This window comes from Crotalus tigris, unplaced genomic scaffold, assembly GCF_016545835.1.
Source record: "Crotalus tigris isolate CLP2741 ecotype Arizona unplaced genomic scaffold, ASM1654583v1 scf7180000023830.6690815, whole genome shotgun sequence".
Classification (NCBI taxonomy): domain Eukaryota; kingdom Metazoa; phylum Chordata; class Lepidosauria; order Squamata; family Viperidae; genus Crotalus; species Crotalus tigris.
In genome coordinates this window covers 767,517-788,064 of record NW_024100214.1, presented here as the reverse complement: position 1 = coordinate 788,064, position 20,548 = coordinate 767,517, and the positions used below count along the sequence as shown (strand labels likewise).

The following is a 20,548-nucleotide window of genomic DNA, read 5'->3' as shown; positions in this document are numbered from 1 at the left end:
ATAGAATAAAAGGGAGTAGCACAGCTAAGGAAAAGGGGGAAAAAATGGCGGACTGCGTTGAAATGGTCATTCGACCCCAAATGGGGTCCCGACCCACAGGTTGAGAACCACTGTTCTAAAGGGTCATGTTCTCGGTTAAATCCACACTTGCAAAGGAAAAGCAAGTTCCAGAGAAAGTGATATCTGGTCCCGGAATCCCTAAAGTTAAGGATAATTTGTTTGATAATTAAGGGAGCTTTTCCTTTGATTCCCATAAAATAATCTATTTGTTAGCTACCCAGTTGGGGAGGTAGCATATTTTAAAACATTTTTAAAAGGGGAAAAATAATTTCACAATTTCAGATAAATGTATCCTTGTAAAGGCTTCAAAAGACAAAGAAGAATCAGGAACATTGTATAACGAGTATTTTGGAGACTGAGATGAGGTGCTATTTTTTCTTTCTTTCTTTGTTTTTTGTTTTTTCTCAAGGGTGTATTTTTTTTTAGTGGAAATAGCTCACAAAATGCTAGAATTATTAGCTACCTGGAGTGAGCCTGTTGTAGTTTGCTTCATTTATTTCTTATGAACAAATGTAGTTTGTAATTTTCCTGTTTTTCACTTTTTGCTCTCCCTGACTTAACCTTCTTCCTACACAAATGCTTTAAAGAGGTTGAGCTATGCACCAGGAGAAGAGAATGATTAGATTGTACATTTTGCAGCAGTGGGAAAAAGTAATACTGTACTATATTAAGAATATGAATCGTGTTGTTCATTTTTCAGGCAACTTCTCTTCTACTGTCTAAACATAACTTATAACACTCCTTAAGACAGGTTAGTATTATTCCAAGAAAAATGAGAAGAAAAGAGCATTTTCCTTAAACTACCTAGTAAGATTTTTTTTTTATTGCAGGAGACAAGCTATATTTGAGTATATTCACTGAACCATTTTATTAAACTATTTATGAAACTCTTCCTTCATACCGTCTCTTTTTTACATGGTCTCATCTTGACATTGCAGATCCAAGAGTTATAACCTATCATTAATGTGCTACAAGAATGTCACATTTGTCTTCCTGTGAAACTTTTTCCATCTTACAATAATCTGTACTTATGGAAAACAATTTGAAATGCTGATGCCCAAGTGACAATATAAAACCACTTTTTGTGAGTTGGGCTACTAATCTTTCTGGCTCAGCAGTATCCATTCCAACTAATAATTCTCAGCTGTGGATATTTCCAAGATGTTGATGGAAAGCTATGAAACTGGGGCCTTCTGCAGGAAACACATACAGGGAATCCTCAACTTACGGCAATCACTGGGACCAGAGTAGCATAACAAGACAGTTTTTAAGCAAATAATCTCTGACTTTACAACCTTTTTTTGCCAAAATTGGTAAATTAATCACTGTAGTTGTTAAATGCATCATGCGGTTGTTAAGCAAATCCAGCATCGCCTATTGACTTTGCTTGTCAGTCATTGCCTGGAAAGGTTGAAAATGGTGATCGCGTGAACCCAGGATGCTGCAACTGTAGTAAATACATCCTGGTTGCAAAGTTCCCAAATTTTTATCACGGGACCATGGGGTACAGTTGTAAGTGCAAAGACCAGTTCTGGGTCACTTTTTTTCAGTGCTGTTATAACTTCAAATGGAAGGAACATGGTGGCTCGCATGGTTAGGATGCTGGGTTGAAAATCAGCAAGCCTGCGTTTGAGACCAAGTGCTGCTGGGTGAGTTCCTGTCATTCACTCAAGCTCCTGCCAGACTAGCAGCTCAAAAGTGAGCAATCTCAAGTGGATAGAAGGGTACCACTTCAGTGGGCACATGAAAGGAGCCCCCAACCAGCTGTCCCCAGGCAACAATGATGTCACTGGCTAATAGTTACAAACTGGAAGCATCTTGGTGCTTCCAACATGGATGGGATGGGACTCCAAAGGGTTACTAAATGAATGATTGTAAGTCAAGGGCTTCCTCTATTCTGTGTCCTCAAGTTATTGCTCCTTTCTGAATTCTACTTTCTATTATTCACGATTGCATCTTAATGTTCCTATTCTAACTTTACGAAACTTGGACCATTGGGAACACGCCAGTATTGAGCTTGAATGAAAGATGAGTCAGGAGAGAAGATGTGAATGGTGGAAACTGTAGTATCTTATATTACTACGGATGTCCCATCTCTGAATGAGACCCCACTTTCTTACTCTGGCTGACATCTGTGCTTTTGCTGTCTAGAGCTAATTAACTTCAGTTTAGCAGAATAATAAATGTTAAGAAACTCTCCCTCTCCCAGGTGGACTCAAGGTACCGAATTTGAAATTGTATTATGATGCTGTGGTTTTAACATTAATAAGTGACTGGGTTAATTTAACAAATGTAGAAATACTCCTCTTGGAGGGTTGGGACTTACTTTTGGATGGCATGCCTATCTAATTTTTAATAACAAGGTTGATAGGGTTTTTAAATCTCACATTATAAGGATTTCTTTACTTCGGGTTTGGAGGAAATATTATAGAAGTGATTTTAAAATTCCACTATGGGCTATATCGGGGCATGTGATAGAAGGGATAAGGAGAGGAGTTAAGATGGATAGTGTTTCTTATGTACAATTACTTAGATGGGATGGTAAAAACTGGCAATTAAAATCTTTGGAAGATTTAATACAAGAAAATATTATTTACTCATGGTTTCATTATAGACAAATAGTGGAGAGGTGGAAGATAGATCGTAATGTGGGTTTGCTTAGAGAAGATGAGAATTTATCAAAACAAATAAAAGATCAAAGACGAACCCATATTAAGAGAATCTATGGGGTGTTAGTAGAATTGGACTCAGAAGCAGAATTAGTTAAAGAATGTATGGTCAAATGGGCACAAAATTTTGATGAACCGGTTTTATTAGATACCTGGGAAATTATTTGGGTGAGGAATGTTAAATTTACACAAGCCCAAAATTTAAGGGAAAATTTTTACAAAATGTTTTATAGATGGCACCTTGATCCACAAAAAATGTCTCGTATGTATCCTGACTTACAGCCTAAATGTTGGAGATGTGGATGTTTGGATGCTACTTATTATCATATCTGGTGGTCATGTAAAAATATAAAAGCTTTTTGGATTAAGATATGGTGGAATATCCAAAGAATTTTTAGAAGAAGGGTAAAATTTACCCCACAATTGTTTTTGTTAGGTATTGTTTCTGATTGTGATACTAAAGAGACTATATTGATGTTAAATTTAATTACAGCGGCAAGGTTGTTAGTAGGGCAATGTTGGAAGAAGGAATCTTTGCCTACCTTGCAAGAGTGGTTTTTTAAAGTTTCTTATTTGGCGGAAATGGCAAAGATTTCGGCTTTCTTGAAAGATCAATCGCAAGAGAAGTATTTTTTGGTATGAAAAAATGGATAGACTTTATACAATATAAGTTGGATATAAAAATATTATTTAGCTTTTCAATAACTTATATTTAAAATTTAAGATATTTTACAGATTTTATAGATTTTTCTTTTTTTTCTTTTTTTTCTCTCTCTTTTTATTTCTTTTCTTTTTCTTTCTTCCTATTTTCTTGTATTTCCTTGTATTTTTGTCTTTTTATATATATACTATTGTTAACTATTTTACAACTTGTTTAATTAATGTATTTAGATTTGTTTATGGTTTATATCTGTTTTAAGACTTTTTGAAAAAAATTTAATTAAGCCTCTATTCAGCTCTGGGAAGGTCGGGGGGAGGGTATGGGAGGGTTGGGGGGGCTTGGGGAAGGGAACTGTATTGTTTTGTAAAATCTAAAAATTTTCAATAAAAAAAAAAAGAAACTCTCCCTCTCTCCTCATTCTCTTTTGGGGTTCTGGCATTACAGTTCCTCAAATTATCCCTACAGTTGGTATTTTGAAATGTAAAATGGCTGGAGTAGAGATCATTAATATAAAGCCTACGTGGAGTTAAAGCCACCAGTGAAAATATAATACATTTCTTTGCAGCATAATCATTTAATTTTGCTCCATCAGTAGTCTTTCCAGCTGAATCTTGACACAATTGGCTCATTTTAGTAGGTAGTCAAATTTATCAAAAGGGGCTGTTATGGACTTTGCTGCATATTCAGGTGGATAGGTCAGGTTTTTCATTTCCGACCAGAAGGATAATTAATTCACGTATTAACAGAGCTGCTTCCATATGGATGGACTCTGTGTAATTGTCGTAGCATCTCTAATGAGGGAGCTCATTGGCTGAATGCATGAATGACACAGTACTCTCAAACTGAGAAGTAGTAATTTCACATTCTGGTGCGGGTAAGTGTTGTGTAAATGGTTCAACCTTCATTATTCCTCTTTGCAGAGCTGAGAATACTGAGCTATGAGGAAAGGAACTCCCATACCATTCTGGTAGCCTGCAATATGATATTACTATTAATTAATATCCATATTTTCATTAGAAGTATTTGCACAGTGGAAAAACATTATTGATTCCTCAATAATGTTCCTCCTACTTATTCTTCTAATAAATGTGGGATGAGAGTACATTGGCATGCCACAAAGTGCTAAATACATTGGCTGTCACAAAGAGGGGGTCACATGAAATCAGAACAAGAAGCAATGGATGGAAACTAATCAAAGAGAGGGCCAACCTGTAAATAAGGAGACATTTCCTGACAGTCAGAACAATTAATCAGTGGAACAACTTGCCTTCAGACGTTGTGGGTGCTCCAACATTGGAGGTTTTTAAGAAGAGATTGGACAACCATTTTTCTGAAATGGTATAGGGTCTCCTGCTTGAGTAAGGGGTTGGACTAGAAGACCACCAAGGTCCCTCCCAACTCTGTTATTCTGCCATACCATAAATCAGTGGTTCTCAACCTGTGGGTCGGGACCCTATTTGGGGTCGAACGACCATTTCACAGGGGTCGCCAAACAACGCAGTGCGACATTTTTTTCCCCCTTTTCCTTAGCTGTGCTACTCCCTTTTATTCTATTGGCTTTTGAAAGCCAATAAAATAGACTCTCTTGAATAGAGTCTAATTCTATTGGCTTTCAATAGCCAATAGGAATTGTCCAGGCTGCCTCTGCCCTGCTGAGCCCGCCAAAAGTCCCATTCTGCAAACGGTGCTGCACCAGCTGAGCAGTCCTTGACTTACGACCGGTTGGGGTCGCGGCATTAAAAAGGTTGAGAACCACTGCCATAAATGGAAGTTTTGTACATTTTTAAAGGCATAATGGATCCAGTTTTTTTTAAAAGATGTGGAAGCAACTTTACATGACAATTTCAATTCTTTCTATAGCAGCCCAGACAAGAAGGGACAAAGGTCATGGTGCATGGACTCTTTGGTGAACTTCTGGCCCAATAGCCAAATCTGGCTTCTTCGGGAATGTCCTACTGGCAACCTATGGGAATATATGATTGAAGGAAAGATAAGAGTATTTTTATTCTACCCTGAGAAAGAGGTACAATAGGACATGTGATGGCTGACTTCCCATGATTGTTCCATGGAAACAACAGACTAACTACTGGTAATTCTTGATTTACAACCCTTCATTTAGCAGTCATTCAAAGTTACAATGTTACTGAAAAAAGTGACTTCTGATCAGTCCTCACACTTAAAATTACTGCAGCATTCCCATGGACGATAGATCAAAATTTGGGTGTTTGGCAATGGTTTTAGTGTCGCAGGTTCACAAGATTGCTGCTTGTGACCTTTCCAGCCAGCTTCTAGCAAGTCAATGGGGAAAGCTGAATTTGCTTAATGACTGTATCCACTGGTAAGTTATTTGCCTTAACAATCTTGGTTAAAAAATGTCATAAAATCAGGCATGACTTACTTAGCAATGGTCTTGCTTAGCAACAGAAATTCTGGTCCCAATGTGGCCATAAGTTGAGGACCTCCTATAGTTAATTAGTTGTAGCTTCCTAAAGCTTTAGGAAATTTTGGAAGAGGGGAAGAAGGAAGGGTAACATCGTATGGACCCTTGCATTTTATACTGTTTTCAGCATCACTGAATTTCTTCAAAAGATTGTAGAGTATGCGTGTAAAAGACCTGGTACTTAAACTAGATAGCACGATTGTGTCACAAAGACACAACTCATTAAATATGATAGCCAGATTTCACACATCCTTTTTAAGTGATGATGCGGGTTGGCTTAGTTTTGACTTGTGTGAACCCAGACAACTGTGCTTTGTCTTAATTCAATAAATTAAGGTTGAGCAATTCTGGCTTAGTGCCTTATACATGGAACGTCCAGGTATGGTTTTCAACATTTTGTGATGAGAATGTGTGAAAAAGTCATCTCAGGCACAACAGCTCAATTAACAGAATAACAGAGTTAGAAGAGACCTTGGAGGTCTTCTAGTCCAACCCTCTGCTCAAGCAGGAAATCCTATACTATTTCAGACAAATGGTTCTCTTCTTAAAAACCTCCAGGGTTGGAACACCTACAATTCTGGAGGCAAGTCGTTACACTGGTTTATTGTTCTTGCTGTCAGGAAATTTTTCCTTAGTTCTAGGTTGGTTGTCTCCTTTATCAGTTTCCATCCATTGCTTCTCATTCTGTATTCAGATACTTTGGAGAATAGGTTGACCCCATCTTCTTTGTGGCAGCCGCTTAGATATTGGAAAGCTGCTATCATGTCACCCCGGATCCTTCTTTTCATTAAATAGACATATGCAATTCCAGCTACCGTTCTTCATATGTTTTAGCCTCCAGTCCCATAATCATCCTTGTTGCTCTTCTCTGCGCACTTTCTGGGGTCTCAACATGCTGTCACCATAGTTTTAGTGGGATCAGCTCCCTCCTTCACTTGCAGTTTCTGAGTCAACTGTAATGTCTCTGAGAATGAACTTCCAGATTTGTACCACCCCCATCCCAGCACTTAGGATGAAGTCCTCGCCATTAAAAGAAATATACTTACTTTACCCAATCATATGTGTTGCTATAGGAGAGAGGGTGAATAAACAAAATAGGATAAAGATAGCATCCCTTCCAACTCACCTGTCAGTGATCTGGTGGTAGCACTCTCATAAAGAGGCACTCCTTCCCCAGCATTGTTGAATGCTTTCAGAGATATGACATAATGGGAACTTGGTTCTGTAAATGAAGCAAATATAATATCAACAGAGTTAACAAAAAGAAGCAGATTTGGGCAAGAATCATAAACCTGCTTGCTAGATCAAAGCAGCTTAATGACATGGTTCCGACAGATGAAACTCTTCAAAAGAACTTCAAGGCATTGTTTACCTTAAAGGAACTTTTATTTGAGTAACATAATATCGGCACTGCATAATCGAAGCCAAAAACTGAATTTCCCTCCCCTTGGTATATAGTATCAAAGAACAATTCCCTCCTCCAATTAACAGTCATAAATCACATTCCCCAATTAGTTTGAAGTGTGGGCTTCCTCTCCAGCTCTCCAGCCCGCCAATTCTTTATCAGCTCTGGGCTCAATAACCTTGATTTTCACACTAAGTTTAGTGCTGTTATGTCTAGCTAGACTTCATTCACACACACCCCTCCCAGCATCATCTAACTCTAAAAGCAAAAGGTGAAAGATGGCTACATTTCCATCTGTTGTCAATGCAAAAACATCCAATGTTAGCAGCGTTGACACTTATAACATGTAGTTAAGATACATACCTATATGCATACTTAATATGATTTTCCTTGATTCGTTCAAATGAGCAACCAAATATATTTATGTTTTATATTTATCAAGCTGGATCTTGGCTTTTTTGAGGAGCCTTTGATTAAGCTACCTTATCTTATGGTCTGTGGATTAAGAAAAGGCTCAGCTTTGGAATCTGGATAGAGGAGTTTTGAACCTCCCAAAGCATGAAACTATTTTAAGAGATTAAAAACTAGGGTACATTTTACATTAGAATCCAGGGTACATGCATTGATTATGATTACTGATATTGTGCTGTATGTATTATATTATATATCATTGCACTTTGCATATTGGTATTGGGGGGCATCTAAAACCTAATGAAACAAACAAACAGACAAATAAATAAGCAAATAAATAAAATTTAACTGCATGCCAGAAGAAAATGAAATCTTAAAAAAAGCTCAGAATGATTCATACATTTCTAACTCATGCACATATCTAATGTTCAAAATCAATTTTCAATCATATTTCCAGGCTATTAAGAAAAAAAGAAGATGAAATAAAATTGTTCATTTCTTCCCCGTTTCATTTAGAGGAGCAATAAATAACTGCTGAGCTACTGGAAATAGTAGGAAACTATTTTTTTTCTACCCATTTTATTTAATCCCTGACCGTATATGATGAATTGTAGTTTATTTGGTGGATTATAAAATGTTTTAAGTTCAGAACTACCTGTTACACTTTTCATGAGTTGTCTCAACTAGGCCCAGTGAGAATTCTGAAGATTTCACCAGAGAATTTTAAGAGTCATCATACAGTCTCTGATTTCATTTCCTCCTTTTCTGTTTTTATCACGACCCCTTCCTTATGAATCCTGGCAAGTATACATAATCTTTTTTAGTGAGGGGGTTCTTGGTGCTCTCTGAACTTGGTTGTTTTCTTGCAGACATTTCATTGCCAAATTAGGTAATAAACTAGTCTAGCACTAATGATGTTACCTAGAGAAAACTCCTCTCCCTTCTAGCACTGATGATGTTACCTAGTTTGGGTAATGAAACGTCTGCAAGACGCAACCAAACTCAGGGAATACCAAGGACCTTTCCTTTCAACCCTGAGCTACAAATATGCCCCTCCATGAACGATGTTTTTAAAATGAAGACCAATATTTGTCCTTATGGAAGCAGTTGTGTTCCAAAAAGGAGACATGTCAAGGACAACAACTACAACAAAAAAGATGGACTGTGAAGGGCAACTCATTAAAACTATGTTTAAATCAAACAATTATTTAAATTAAATTAATTTATGCTCTATATAAAATAATTTTCTTACTCTGGCACATTAGCCATTATAATTTGGCAACAAACTGTAAGGTGACCATTCCCTGAGGACATTTGTTGCTCTGAGAGTGAATAGATATAAATTTGGCCGGGAAAACAATGAACAGCTCAACAGTCCACCTTGTAACCACTTTCTGAGAGGCAACTTGCCATCACACATGGCATACATCACTGGAACAGCACACATCTTAAACTATTGCTCATTGCTATGGCCTGGCTATTGAATAATCACCCCTGCCAGTTTCTTGGTGATAGGAGACCTACTCAAAATATTCATTAAAAAGAAATCCATCTTGTTACTGCTGAGAGTTTCTCAGCTGCTCAGTTGGTAAAATAAAGTGGATTCGCTTGACTTGATGGTAGGAGCTATGCATGTCACCTCCGCGTGCAGAAGAAATGTATTATGAAAAATATCATTAAAGATACATATCTATATTTAGAAATCAGGTTTTTCAATTCTCAACTAATTGGACTCAGCATTTCTCTTCGCTACTATAGACATTCTTAAAACTACATTTTATAAAGTTTCATGATGAGGCAAGAAAGAAAAAAACATCTCAAGTATAACATAACTCTAAATAATCACTTCAGTTTGACAAAATACTTTCTTGAAGTGGTATAATGAGTGTTTTAAAGCACTTAACTTTGGTAATATTATATAAGCAACATCTTAGCAATGTTGTGCAACATACACACAAATACGCTTATATAAACACAGTGTACAGTATATAGAGTACTGTACAGTGTGTGTGCCTATATATATGTATATGCATGTATATATATTCTATATAATGTACACCGTGTGTGTATAAGTGTGTTTGTGGGTGTATTATACATAGCCTTCAAGTTAGTCTTGACTTCTGGCAGCTACATGGATAAGACCCTGAAGTTTTGTTGGCAACATTTTCAAAAGTGTTTTGATATTGCATCCTTTCTAAGGCTGACTGAGACAGACTGGCTCAAAGCTTCCCAGCTGCCTTAGGGCCTAAGGAAGGACTAGAACTCACAATCTATAGAGTGGAATTGAGTGGAATGGAATGGAACGGAATGGAACAGAACACTTTATTTAGACAAGTGTGATTAAATACACAAGGAATTTGTCTCCAGTGCAGAAGGTTTCAAAGTAAAGGCAAAACAACAGAGTAATAATAATGATAATATGATTCCAGTAAGAGGGAGTAGTAGAGAAATGAAAAGGATAATAATACTGTAGCTATACAACATGAATAAATATACTTAGACATAAAGCAATAGTGTGAGGATTAGGAGTTCAGCAGATGATGACATGTCCCTGTGTCTAGATATTTGGCACGGAATGCCCTGTAGTGACAACCTGAGGGGAAGAGTTGAAACAATTTATGCCCAGGATATGAGGGATCTGTAGATATTTTCTCAGCCTTTCTTTTGACCCATGCAATATATATGTCAAGGGTGCAAATACTGTATATTCTTACTTTGACAATATGCAGAACTGTCTGGTATTTTTGGGGTTAATAGAGAGCAGAAGAGGGTGGGGGTAAAGCCCGGGAAAGAAAGAGGAAAGAAACCTTTGACCTTCACACTAATTGGATAATGTGATATATGACAGCTAATTTAGGGAGGGAACATGCTGATAATTTAACTGCTCAGAGGAAGAGAACTTAGATCTTAGCATAGACCCCGTTATGCCTGTGCCGACATTTTGAATCAATAAAAGACTTTTAGGGAAATCAATGCCTGGAAGTTCTTTGAAGTGTTTCATTAGCTGGAACCATAACAATATAGGTCCTCAATGGAAGGCAGACTGGTTGCAATTGTTTTTTTTTTCTGGAATCCTAACTATCCATTGGACTCTGTACCAGTCCTGTTTGGTTGCTGTACCAAACCAGACAGTTATCAGAGTACAGATGACAGACTCGATGATTGCTCTGTGGAACTGTATCAACAATTCCTGGGGCAATCTGAACTTTCTGAGTTGAATCAGGAAGAGCATTCTTTATTGTGCTTTTTTAATGATGGTTCTCATGTTTTAGTGCAATGCCTTTAATTACCACTCTTACTGTATAAGAAAGAAAGAAAAAAAGAAAGGAAGGAAGGAAGGAAGGAAGGAAGGAAGGAAGGAAGGAAGGAAGAAGAGTCTCGAAGCAAAACTAGCTGAGAACTACAAGGAAAAAAAATATTTATGGATTATTGACAGCTCTTTGTAAACAAATCCTCCTTTTTTCTTTAACCATATAATGCTGCTCCTGGTCCATAAAAAAGAAATCTACCAGCTAGTGTTATTGGGTTGGACATAAGCTAGAAGCCTAATCAACGTATTCATTTTCTTAGCTACCAGTTTTCTTCATGTCCATGCTACTTATTGAGAGTTCTCTGAATTATTCATTCAAACCATGCCTCACATGTCAGTTGATGGGGAGCTATAAACCTTAAATCTGACTGGATTTCAAATTAATAATTCAACATTTTTTGGTTGAACAACCATGGAGGGGGCTAAATCTTTGTATCCATACTAGGAATGAAATTTTAACAGCACATTTCCAATTAAGGAAGGGCACTGGACAATAGAAAGTGGCCGTGTAAAAGTCAGACCACTGGAGCCCTTAGCTCAATCCTGGTCACAATGATTGGCAGTTGTACTCTATGGTTTCAAGTAGAATTTTTCTTTGTCAAAATTGCCAAGGCCAAAAATCAAACCTGAGACCTACAGCAGGTACTGCATGCAGTCCTAGGGCCATTTTGTCCCTTGGCTTCCACTTGTATGGCCTTCAAAAAAAACATAATTAAAATCCTTATGGCAAGAGCAATTTATCCCATTGCTAGCGGTCTGCAATGTTATTTGGAAAAAAGAGACAGAATAAAACATGTTATCAAGAGCAAAGAAAAAGAGAAAGGAGGAGTAGAAAGAAGGATAATAGGGGAACTGGGGCGCTATGCAACTTTGGTACTGTATATTACTCATTTCAGGTGTTCAATTTAAGGCAAGTTATGACTTCACTGTGGCCAGAGGATTTGAGGAGTGCTATGTTTACCAAACTGGAAGAAAAGGGATGCATATTTCATGCAATTCAAAAAGCCCCCTTCCCCTCTAATCCTCAAAAACAATTTGGTCAGTATTTGGGTTGAAAGCTGAAAGTCACCTTCTCCTGCAGCATTGGTCTGAAGAGTCTAAGATGACTTGAGTTGTTTCAGTTATGGAATTTAGGAGGCCTTTTCCCTTTGGAAAGCAAATCAGCTTGCTTCCACAGTCCAACCTGCTTCACTGAAGCAAATTGCACTGCTTTGCACAGACCTACTAGAAGGGCCTTAGATTTCTGTGAAGCTTAAGGCATCTTTGTTCTCCCAAAGAAATGCACAGTTTTTAACCAGTGGGAACTACAGTTGGATCCATGGAGACACATACACATGGAAACACTGGTATCTCTCCAGGACCTTGTACAGCAGGCAACCATTGCTGAATGTTTATATTAATTCTAGTCCTTTCTGATCAATCAAAGCATTTCTATAACCTGCTGGAAGGAAGGAAGGAAGGAAGGAAGGAAGGAAGGAAGGAAGGAAGGAAGGAAGGAAGGAAGGAAGGAAGGAAGGAAGGAAAGAAGGAAGGAAGGAAGGCTAATAATGTCACAAAAGAGAAAAGGTGGGCTGAGCTATGCTATCATAAAGTAGATACAGAGCTGGCTGAACAACTACACCAGGAGAAGTTATGTCATTGTTTCCATGTCACGGTCTAGCAAGCCTTGAAGAGCTCCATTCTAGGTCATCTGCTCAACATATATATATGAATGATAATTAATCATAGAAAATACAATTTGCCAAATCTCCAAATGACACAATGATAGGAGAGATAGAGAACAACTTAGAGGACAGCATTGAGATTCAGGAAGATCTTGACAAGCTGGAACAATAAGCAATATGAATTTCAACAGCAATCAATGGAAAACCTATTAAAGGCATAAGATTGTGTCAGGGTACATTGATGGATGAAATTAAATTAAATCCAAGATCAAAAGAAGTCACTGTTCTTATCAATTTAATAAACTAATCAAGGAGAGATCCAACCTAGAACTAAGGAGAAATTTCCTGAGAGTGAGAACAATTAATCAGTAGAATGACTCACCTCCAGAACTCATGGGTACTCCATCACTGGAAGTTTTTAAGACGAGATTGGGCAGCTGTTTGACTGAAATGGTATTGGGTCTACTGCTTGAGCAGGGGGTTGGAATAGAAGACCTCCAACGTCCCTTTCAATTCTGTTAGTCTGTTATTTTTCTCTATTTGGGGTTGGTCAAACCACACCTGATTTTGTATCTAACTCAGAGCACCATATTTTAGGCAGAACATTGACAAGAGGGCAGCAATAAAAATAATGTAGAATTTGGGTGAAGAAAAAGAGGAACACCTGGGATACTGAGTATATTTAATCTGGAAAAGGGTAGACCATGGGGAAATATGATAGCTGTTTTCAAATGCCTTAAGGGCAGAAGTGTTCTTGTTCCACAAGACAGGATAAAAAACAATAGGTTTAAATCACAAGGAAGTAAATTTTAGTTGAATATTAAGGGAAAAAATCCTATAAGTAACAGCTATCGAACAATGGAACAGCTGTCCTAGTATGGTAGCTTTCCTTAACTTTATTTAAAGGCTGGATAGCCATCTGTTGGAGTTGCTACAACAGTAGGTTTTTTCACTGGAGAGATGTCCCAAAAGTGCTTTTCAAATGACTGAGAATCTCCGTAGACACTGGAGAGATGATTGCACTAGATCAGGGGTCTGCAACGTTGACAACTTTAAGATTTGTGGATTTCAGCTTCTAGAATTCCTCAGCCAGTTATGCTGGCTGAGGAATTCTAGGAGCTGAGCTCCACAAGTCTTAAAGTTGTCAAGGCTGAAGACCTCTGCACTAGATGATCTCCAAGATACGTTTTAACCCTTACATTTTATGTCTCTGTGAGTCTTGTGGATGGAGTTTGGCTGAAATACTCAGCCAGTCTCAAAGTGGAGAAAGCATGAGCTTGATAGACTGACACCCTTGATATGAAATTCCATATTTCATTTCAATTTATAATACTGGACATGCTGAGGATGATTAATCCTATTATTTAAATGCCAAATGAATCAATATTACTTATTTTACAATACTGCTCCATGATTCTCTACCCCCATATTTTGTAATTACTTTTATGTCCTACATTGATACATTTGGTTAATGTTACTAATGAGATGGATGGCATGTTCACTGCCAGAAAAAGAAGCCTCCTTTTTTTTTAAAAAAAAGGCCTGATGAATAACTGGAGCAGTTATTCACTCATAACACTTGAGGGTGATCAGATCATTCTCCCAGCATTATTCATTGTACTGGCGCTCACTGCACCCTCACTGGCTGAGCAGAAATAATTTGGTATGCATGGCAATGGAGACAGAGATTTATTCACAAAATTTCCACAATTAGCTTTTTGACTAAGAATGTGATTTGCGAGGAACAAATTTGCACAAGGTCCCTTCCCACAGGTGTGCATTAGAGGGAAAGGAAAGGGAGATGTTTCTATAGCAACATGACTGACCACTTTCTCCTGTCCTTTGGTTAAAAAAAAAGTCCAATTAATGTTTCATTGTTATGAGTCATTAGAGAGAAGGGGTCCATAAAGCCAACAGCTTCTTTTCTACAAACTCAAACCCTATCCACCCAACCCAACTCTTTAATTCCCATTACCCATTTCCGAATGACATCTGCAGGTAAAAGAACTCATTTCAGCAGCTTCTTTTATAAAATGCAAATGAGCCTTGATGAATTATGAGATGCCAAGTAAGAAAAAAATAATGTTTGTACCTCACCAAATAATCTTGTTAGATAAATAATACTGGAATGCTTTGAAATAATAGTGATATGTAGATTGTAGATAGATAGATACTGTAGATAGATAAATAGATAGATAGATAGATAGATAGATAGATAGATAGATAGATAGATAGATAGACAGACAGACAGACAGGAGATATAGAGATAGACAGATAGAGAGATAGATAAACATTGAGATGAGAGAGAGGAATAGAGATGATGGCTGGATGGATGGAGGATGGATAGATAGATAGATAGATAGATAGATAGATAGATAGTAGACAGACAGATATAGAGATTGACAGATGAGAGAGATGAAAAGTAGATAGATAGATAGATAATGGATGGATAGATAGATATAAAGATAGATAGAGATTGATAGATGATATATAGCGAGAAAGACAGATGTAGAGATAGATGATAGATAGACAGACAGACAGACATGAACTAATAAATACAAATAGAAGCTTGGGTGCATTTCAACATGTAGAGAAAACAAATTAATTCAGTTTAGCAGATCATGTCACAAGCAGAGGTAAGGCAAAAGTCTGGTTAAAGTGGGCTTCATGTTCTTTTGAAAGCAATTGCCTTACTTCTCAACTTGAATTGAAAACCTTTCACTGACCACTAAACATATGGATGGATGGACTGATGACTTCCAAGAAGATGATACATGGTAGCTAAAGTGCTACCATCCTTCCTCCCATCTGCATCTTTCAAAGGTTTTTCTGTGTAAGGAATGACAGGTCAGCTCTTTAGAATAGATATGGTGGTGATCACCATCCATTGCAAAAAGACAGCTGAAGACCTCTGAAGCTGAGAAAAAGATTTGAGGAGGCCAAGGGATATCATAGAGTAACCAGAAAATGCCAGAAGCCTTGAAATGTCTGCAAGAAAACCTCCAAGTTCAGAGACCACCAAGGATCCCTCCCTGACTCATATGGAATGTGACTGGAGTGGCTCATGTGGTGACAGAGGACTAGAGATGATAGATACCTGGAGTTAGGACAGAATCATGGAAATATAGGGTGCTTTTAACTCTCCCAAAATACTGGCAAAGGACCAAAACACTGGTAGCCTGTCCTGAGAGAATGCATTTGGTATAAGGATGCAGAGTTTTGGCAGCAGATGTGGAATGCTGGGAGAGTCATGTAGGAAAACAGAACACACCCTTCAGATATATAGTTAGCTGAGCAGGACACTGCTAGGAGACAAGCCCAGAACATGAATTGCAGGCACAGAACATTGACAGGGGCCATGTACAAATTGACCAAGGTGTTGATGCAGTCACGTATACAACTGCAGCATGCTACACAAAACTTATAGGCAACATGCCTCCCCCTGCCATTCATTCATTCATTCATTCATTCATTCATTCATTCATTCATTTCTTTACTATAGTTACCCATTTGAAGGCAAAAAGGAAAAGTGGACAGCAGAGGATGAGATGGTTAAATAATGCTATTGACGCAATGCACACAAATTGGGACAAACAGAGGAGCCTGGCATACTATCGTCCATGGGTCTCAAAAAAGTTAGAAACGACTTAAGTGACTGAACAACAAAAACATACAGTAGTTGCCCCACTCCAATGGATTCATTATTATGGTGTCACTGTAGTTGGTGCTTCTTCTCGAACATGCCTATTGGCCATCCCTTAACAAAGGTGAAGGTAAGAACCCACAAGTCTCCTCATTTCCTTTGAAACTTCTTTCAAAGGTTTCCTCTCCCCTTTCCATAAAATTTCATGACATAGTTTAAACCAAAAGGTGTACCACAATTTCAGTCCTTTTTCTATGAAAGGACCCATAGATGCTTTGCTTGAAGCTTGTCTTCTTTGTTGGAGCAGGTGCAACATTCAGCCAGACTAATCCAAAACAGACCTAAAGCCCATCTTAAGAACATATCCCATTTTAAAGAATCTTTTAATCCTATTAAGTTACTCTTAATCATATTAGCAGTTTTCATTTTTTAATGCTGCATTAGCTCAGCATTAACCTCCTATCAGTCTAGTGTTCACCAAAGCGGTTAATTTCCCTTGCTGTTTAGATAAACAGCGAGATTCTGCTTAGAAAATGGTTCTCTTCTATCTTATGCTGCCACTCTGGCTGAGATGATTTCAAAAATAATCTTGCCTCTCAGGAGGACTTAATCCAGGTTAATTTAAATTTTAACCTCATTTGTGTTCTTTGATGAATTGCCATTAAAGCAGAACTGATACCAATGGAAGCACCTTCCTTTTAATGCATGGAGAAACAGAATAGATGCAACCAAATCTACATGATTTCAATGCACCTCTGTGCAACTCATGTTTCAAAGGAATTCTGCTGGAAATAATGGATGACTTAGAAGTCTGTGGAATAATAGGCATCCCAGTTGCAGAAATACTCAGTAAGGCACATACCTCATGATGTCATTGTACAAAGGATATCATGTGTGCAATGACATCATGATGGATGCGAAGTCTAAGTCCCTCAGTAACTCCTCCCATTAAGTATTTTCAACTCCATCTCTGGTTCTCTATTTCTGTTAGGCCTGATTTTGGCAAGCTGAAACAGGGTAAAGCAAAGGGAGCCAAGATTTCTGAACAGAGAAAACGTTGAAATGGTGTTGTCTTTTTTAATTGTGCAAAATTAAATGTTCACAGGTTACATAAAATGTATTTATTGACTTTTTCCTTGCTCCACAGACAATATTTTGCTGCTTGAGCCCTAAACATATAGATTCAATAGAAAAAGATGTTAAGTGGGAATGAAACAGTATTTGACACTGTGGAAGTTATTTTCCCACCGTGGAAGCTATTTTCTAGATAGATAGATAGATAGATAGATAGGTAGGTAGGTAGGTAGGTAGGTAGGTAGGTAGGTAGGTAGGTAGGTGGAGAGAGAGAGAGAGAGAGAGAGAGAGAGAGAGAGAGAGAGAGAGAGAGAGAGAGAGAGAGATTCTTGTTTTGTTTTTCATGCGTGGACCTGCTGATGGCATTAACAGTATTTGCCTGGATCCACCTTTCCCAATTCAGTCATCTACAGATAGTTTCAAGTGCAAGCTTATCACAATATGCAACTACTCCATGGCTGTATGGGCTGGGGTTGATAGGATTTGTAGCACAACACATTTGGGGTATGTAGTGTGCTAATTGGGGGAGGCTTAGTTGGGTGTAAAGTACTTGTCTGTATTTATAGGCTTCTGAGAAGGAATTGAATCCTTCCTATCACTTAAGGTGTCGTCTCATCATGTTTTTCCTGGCTTATTCTAGACATTCTTCCCTTAAGACAAGAAGCAGTGGTGAGCTGTGCCAGCCACTTATTCAAATCAAAAGAAGAGAGAGATGCAGAAAAGAAGTAGAAAGGATGTTATTTGTGATGATGAAAAGAAGGACTAGGGTAGTGGTTCTCAACCTGTGGGTCGGGACCCCATTTGGGGTTGAACGACCATTTCATGAGGGTTGCCAAACAATGCAGTCTGCCATTTTTTTCCCCCTTTTCCTTAGCTGTGCTACTCCCTTTTATTCTATTGGCTTTTGAAAGCCAATAGAATAGACTCTCTTGAATAGAGTCTAATTCTATTGGCTTTCAAAAGCCAATAGGAATTGTCCAGGCTGTCTCTGCCCTGCTGAGCCCGCCAAAAGTCCCATTCTGCAAACGGTGCTGCACCAGTTGAGTAGTCCTCGACTTACGACTGGTTGAGTAGTCCTCGACTTACGACTGGTTGGGGGTTGCAGCATTAAAAAGGTTGAGAACCACTGGACTAGGGGGTGACATGATAGCAGTGTTTCAATATAAGGGGCTTCAATATCTAAGAGATGGGCATAGTTTTGAGCTCTCTGAGAGAAGTGAGGTGCAAATAAAGTCTTTTCAACTTTATCTTCAGTACACTCCTGAGTTGTTTTCTGATCTGAAATGCCAAAGCCACCCTTTTTGAAAGATTTCTGGTAAAATCCGAAGGGGTTCTTCAAACACACTGTGGATAATCCTCCAGTGCTCATGGAAGCTTTTTGGGCAATGCTATGAAGGAAAGACCTCTGTTGAAATGTTCACTAAGAAAGTCCCTCTCAGCTTTCCTCTCTTGTGTAAGTAGAGAAAGTTGACAGGGCCTCCATAGTAGAGTGAGGTGAAGCAACATGATTCCTTTGCTTTACTCTTAGGAGCAGAAGGACTACATTGCTTTGTGAAGTAGCTTCAAGGGAAAACTTTGTTCAAATGTTTGTTAAAACAAAGCATCTTTATCCATTTTACAGCCCCAATGTACAGTAGATCTTGGTCCCCATTGCAGGAGATTGGGAGAAATTGGGGGAATTAAAAATAGGTATGATAACAGAGGACCTGGTCAATACATGTTAAATATATTCACAAATTAAATAGTTTACTGGATTTTTATCTCACTTTACTACTATATAAGTAACTTAAGACATCTTTCCTCCTCTTATTTTCCTCATTACAACAACCCTGTGAGGTGGATTGAACTAAGAGAGTGGCTGGACCAAAGTCATTCAGCCAGCTTTCATAATTAAGACAGGACTAGAACTCATAGCCTCCTGATTTCTAGGCCAACACTTTAACCACTACACTAAACTGGCTCTAATCTACATTAAGCTGGTTCTAAGCTATTAGATCCAAATATGCTTAGTATCCTCTTATAATGGTAGCCACATGAAAACTTTAGAATCCACTTTGAAACAAATACACTTCTTAATCAAAGAAACGATTTCTTTAAAATCATTTAATTTCCAGTGCCCATCTACTTGAAATGAGCTGTTCCCCAAACCATTATTAAAGTCAATGGATCTCCCCATCTAACTTATGTATGAATTGACTGTATTCATTAATTTCTCCAAATCCTTTTTTAAGATTAATCAGATATACTCTTTTCCCCATCCACCTTCAAAGTCAATTGATTTTCCCACTCTATTTCATCTCTAAAATGATTTTTCCACCCCTCGTATATTAATTTTATGTTAACTGGCCAGGAATGTGCAGTTAGTCTAGAAATCTAACAACAGAAACCAGAATGCTGCTGACTGACATTTCAAGTAAATGGAAGTTAGAGATCAGGAAAGAAAATTCAGAAAGATGTAACATGACTGAATAGCAATGGAAGACAGGGAGAAAAAACAATAGTGAAAAATAAATCTCCTCCTCTTTTTTTTTTTTTTTTTTTTTGCAACTCTGTAATCTTTTAATTTGTGGTACAGTCCAGGTGACCAGATGGAGCTGAGCATTTACAAACAACATGAAAAATCACGTACTTTAGACGCTACATTTAAGACCCTCTTTATCTTTTCAGGATCTGGATCATACCAGTTTGTATCTTCATTGGAAAAGACCCTGATGTTGGGAAATATTGAAGGCAAAAGGACATGGGGATGGCAGAGGATGAAATGATTAGATAGCATAATTGATGCAATGAACATGAATCTGGGCAAACTCCAAGAGGACAGAGTGAGGGCTGGCAGGTTATAGTGATGGCGAACCTTTTAGAGACCGAGTGCCCAAATGCAACCCAAAACCCACTTATTTATCGCCGGATGCCAGGTGGCTGTGGCTGTGGTGGTCATGGCAGATTGGGTGAGAGTGGCCAAGGTGGGCATGATCACCTCGATGTTGCTCGTGGGGAGGGATGCCTCTGGGGGCCGGGCAGGGTTGGGGGAGATCCAGGGGGTCTCTGCCAGGTGGGGCGGTGGGCAGGAGGCTCGTCCTGTGGGGTGAGGCGAGGCAGGGTGGGGGTGCCATTGTCACAGGGCAAGGTGCGGCAGGAGCGGCTGCTGCCTGACACCATCGACCTCTGCACACAGAGGCCAGCGAGCACATGGGTGCTGGGATGCATCCGG

General features: G+C 38.4%; 1 protein-coding gene across 1 annotated transcript in view; it reads right to left on the bottom strand.

Annotated features, from left to right (window-relative positions):
- Positions 1 to 20,548, bottom strand: part of DCC (DCC netrin 1 receptor) — a 450,546-nt gene that overhangs the window by 139,651 nt on the left and 290,347 nt on the right. Inside the window, exon 12 of the mRNA XM_039322125.1 lies at positions 6,957 to 7,052. Coding sequence (XP_039178059.1) covers positions 6,957 to 7,052 — 96 coding nt within the window. The remainder of the gene's footprint in view (positions 1 to 6,956; positions 7,053 to 20,548) is intronic.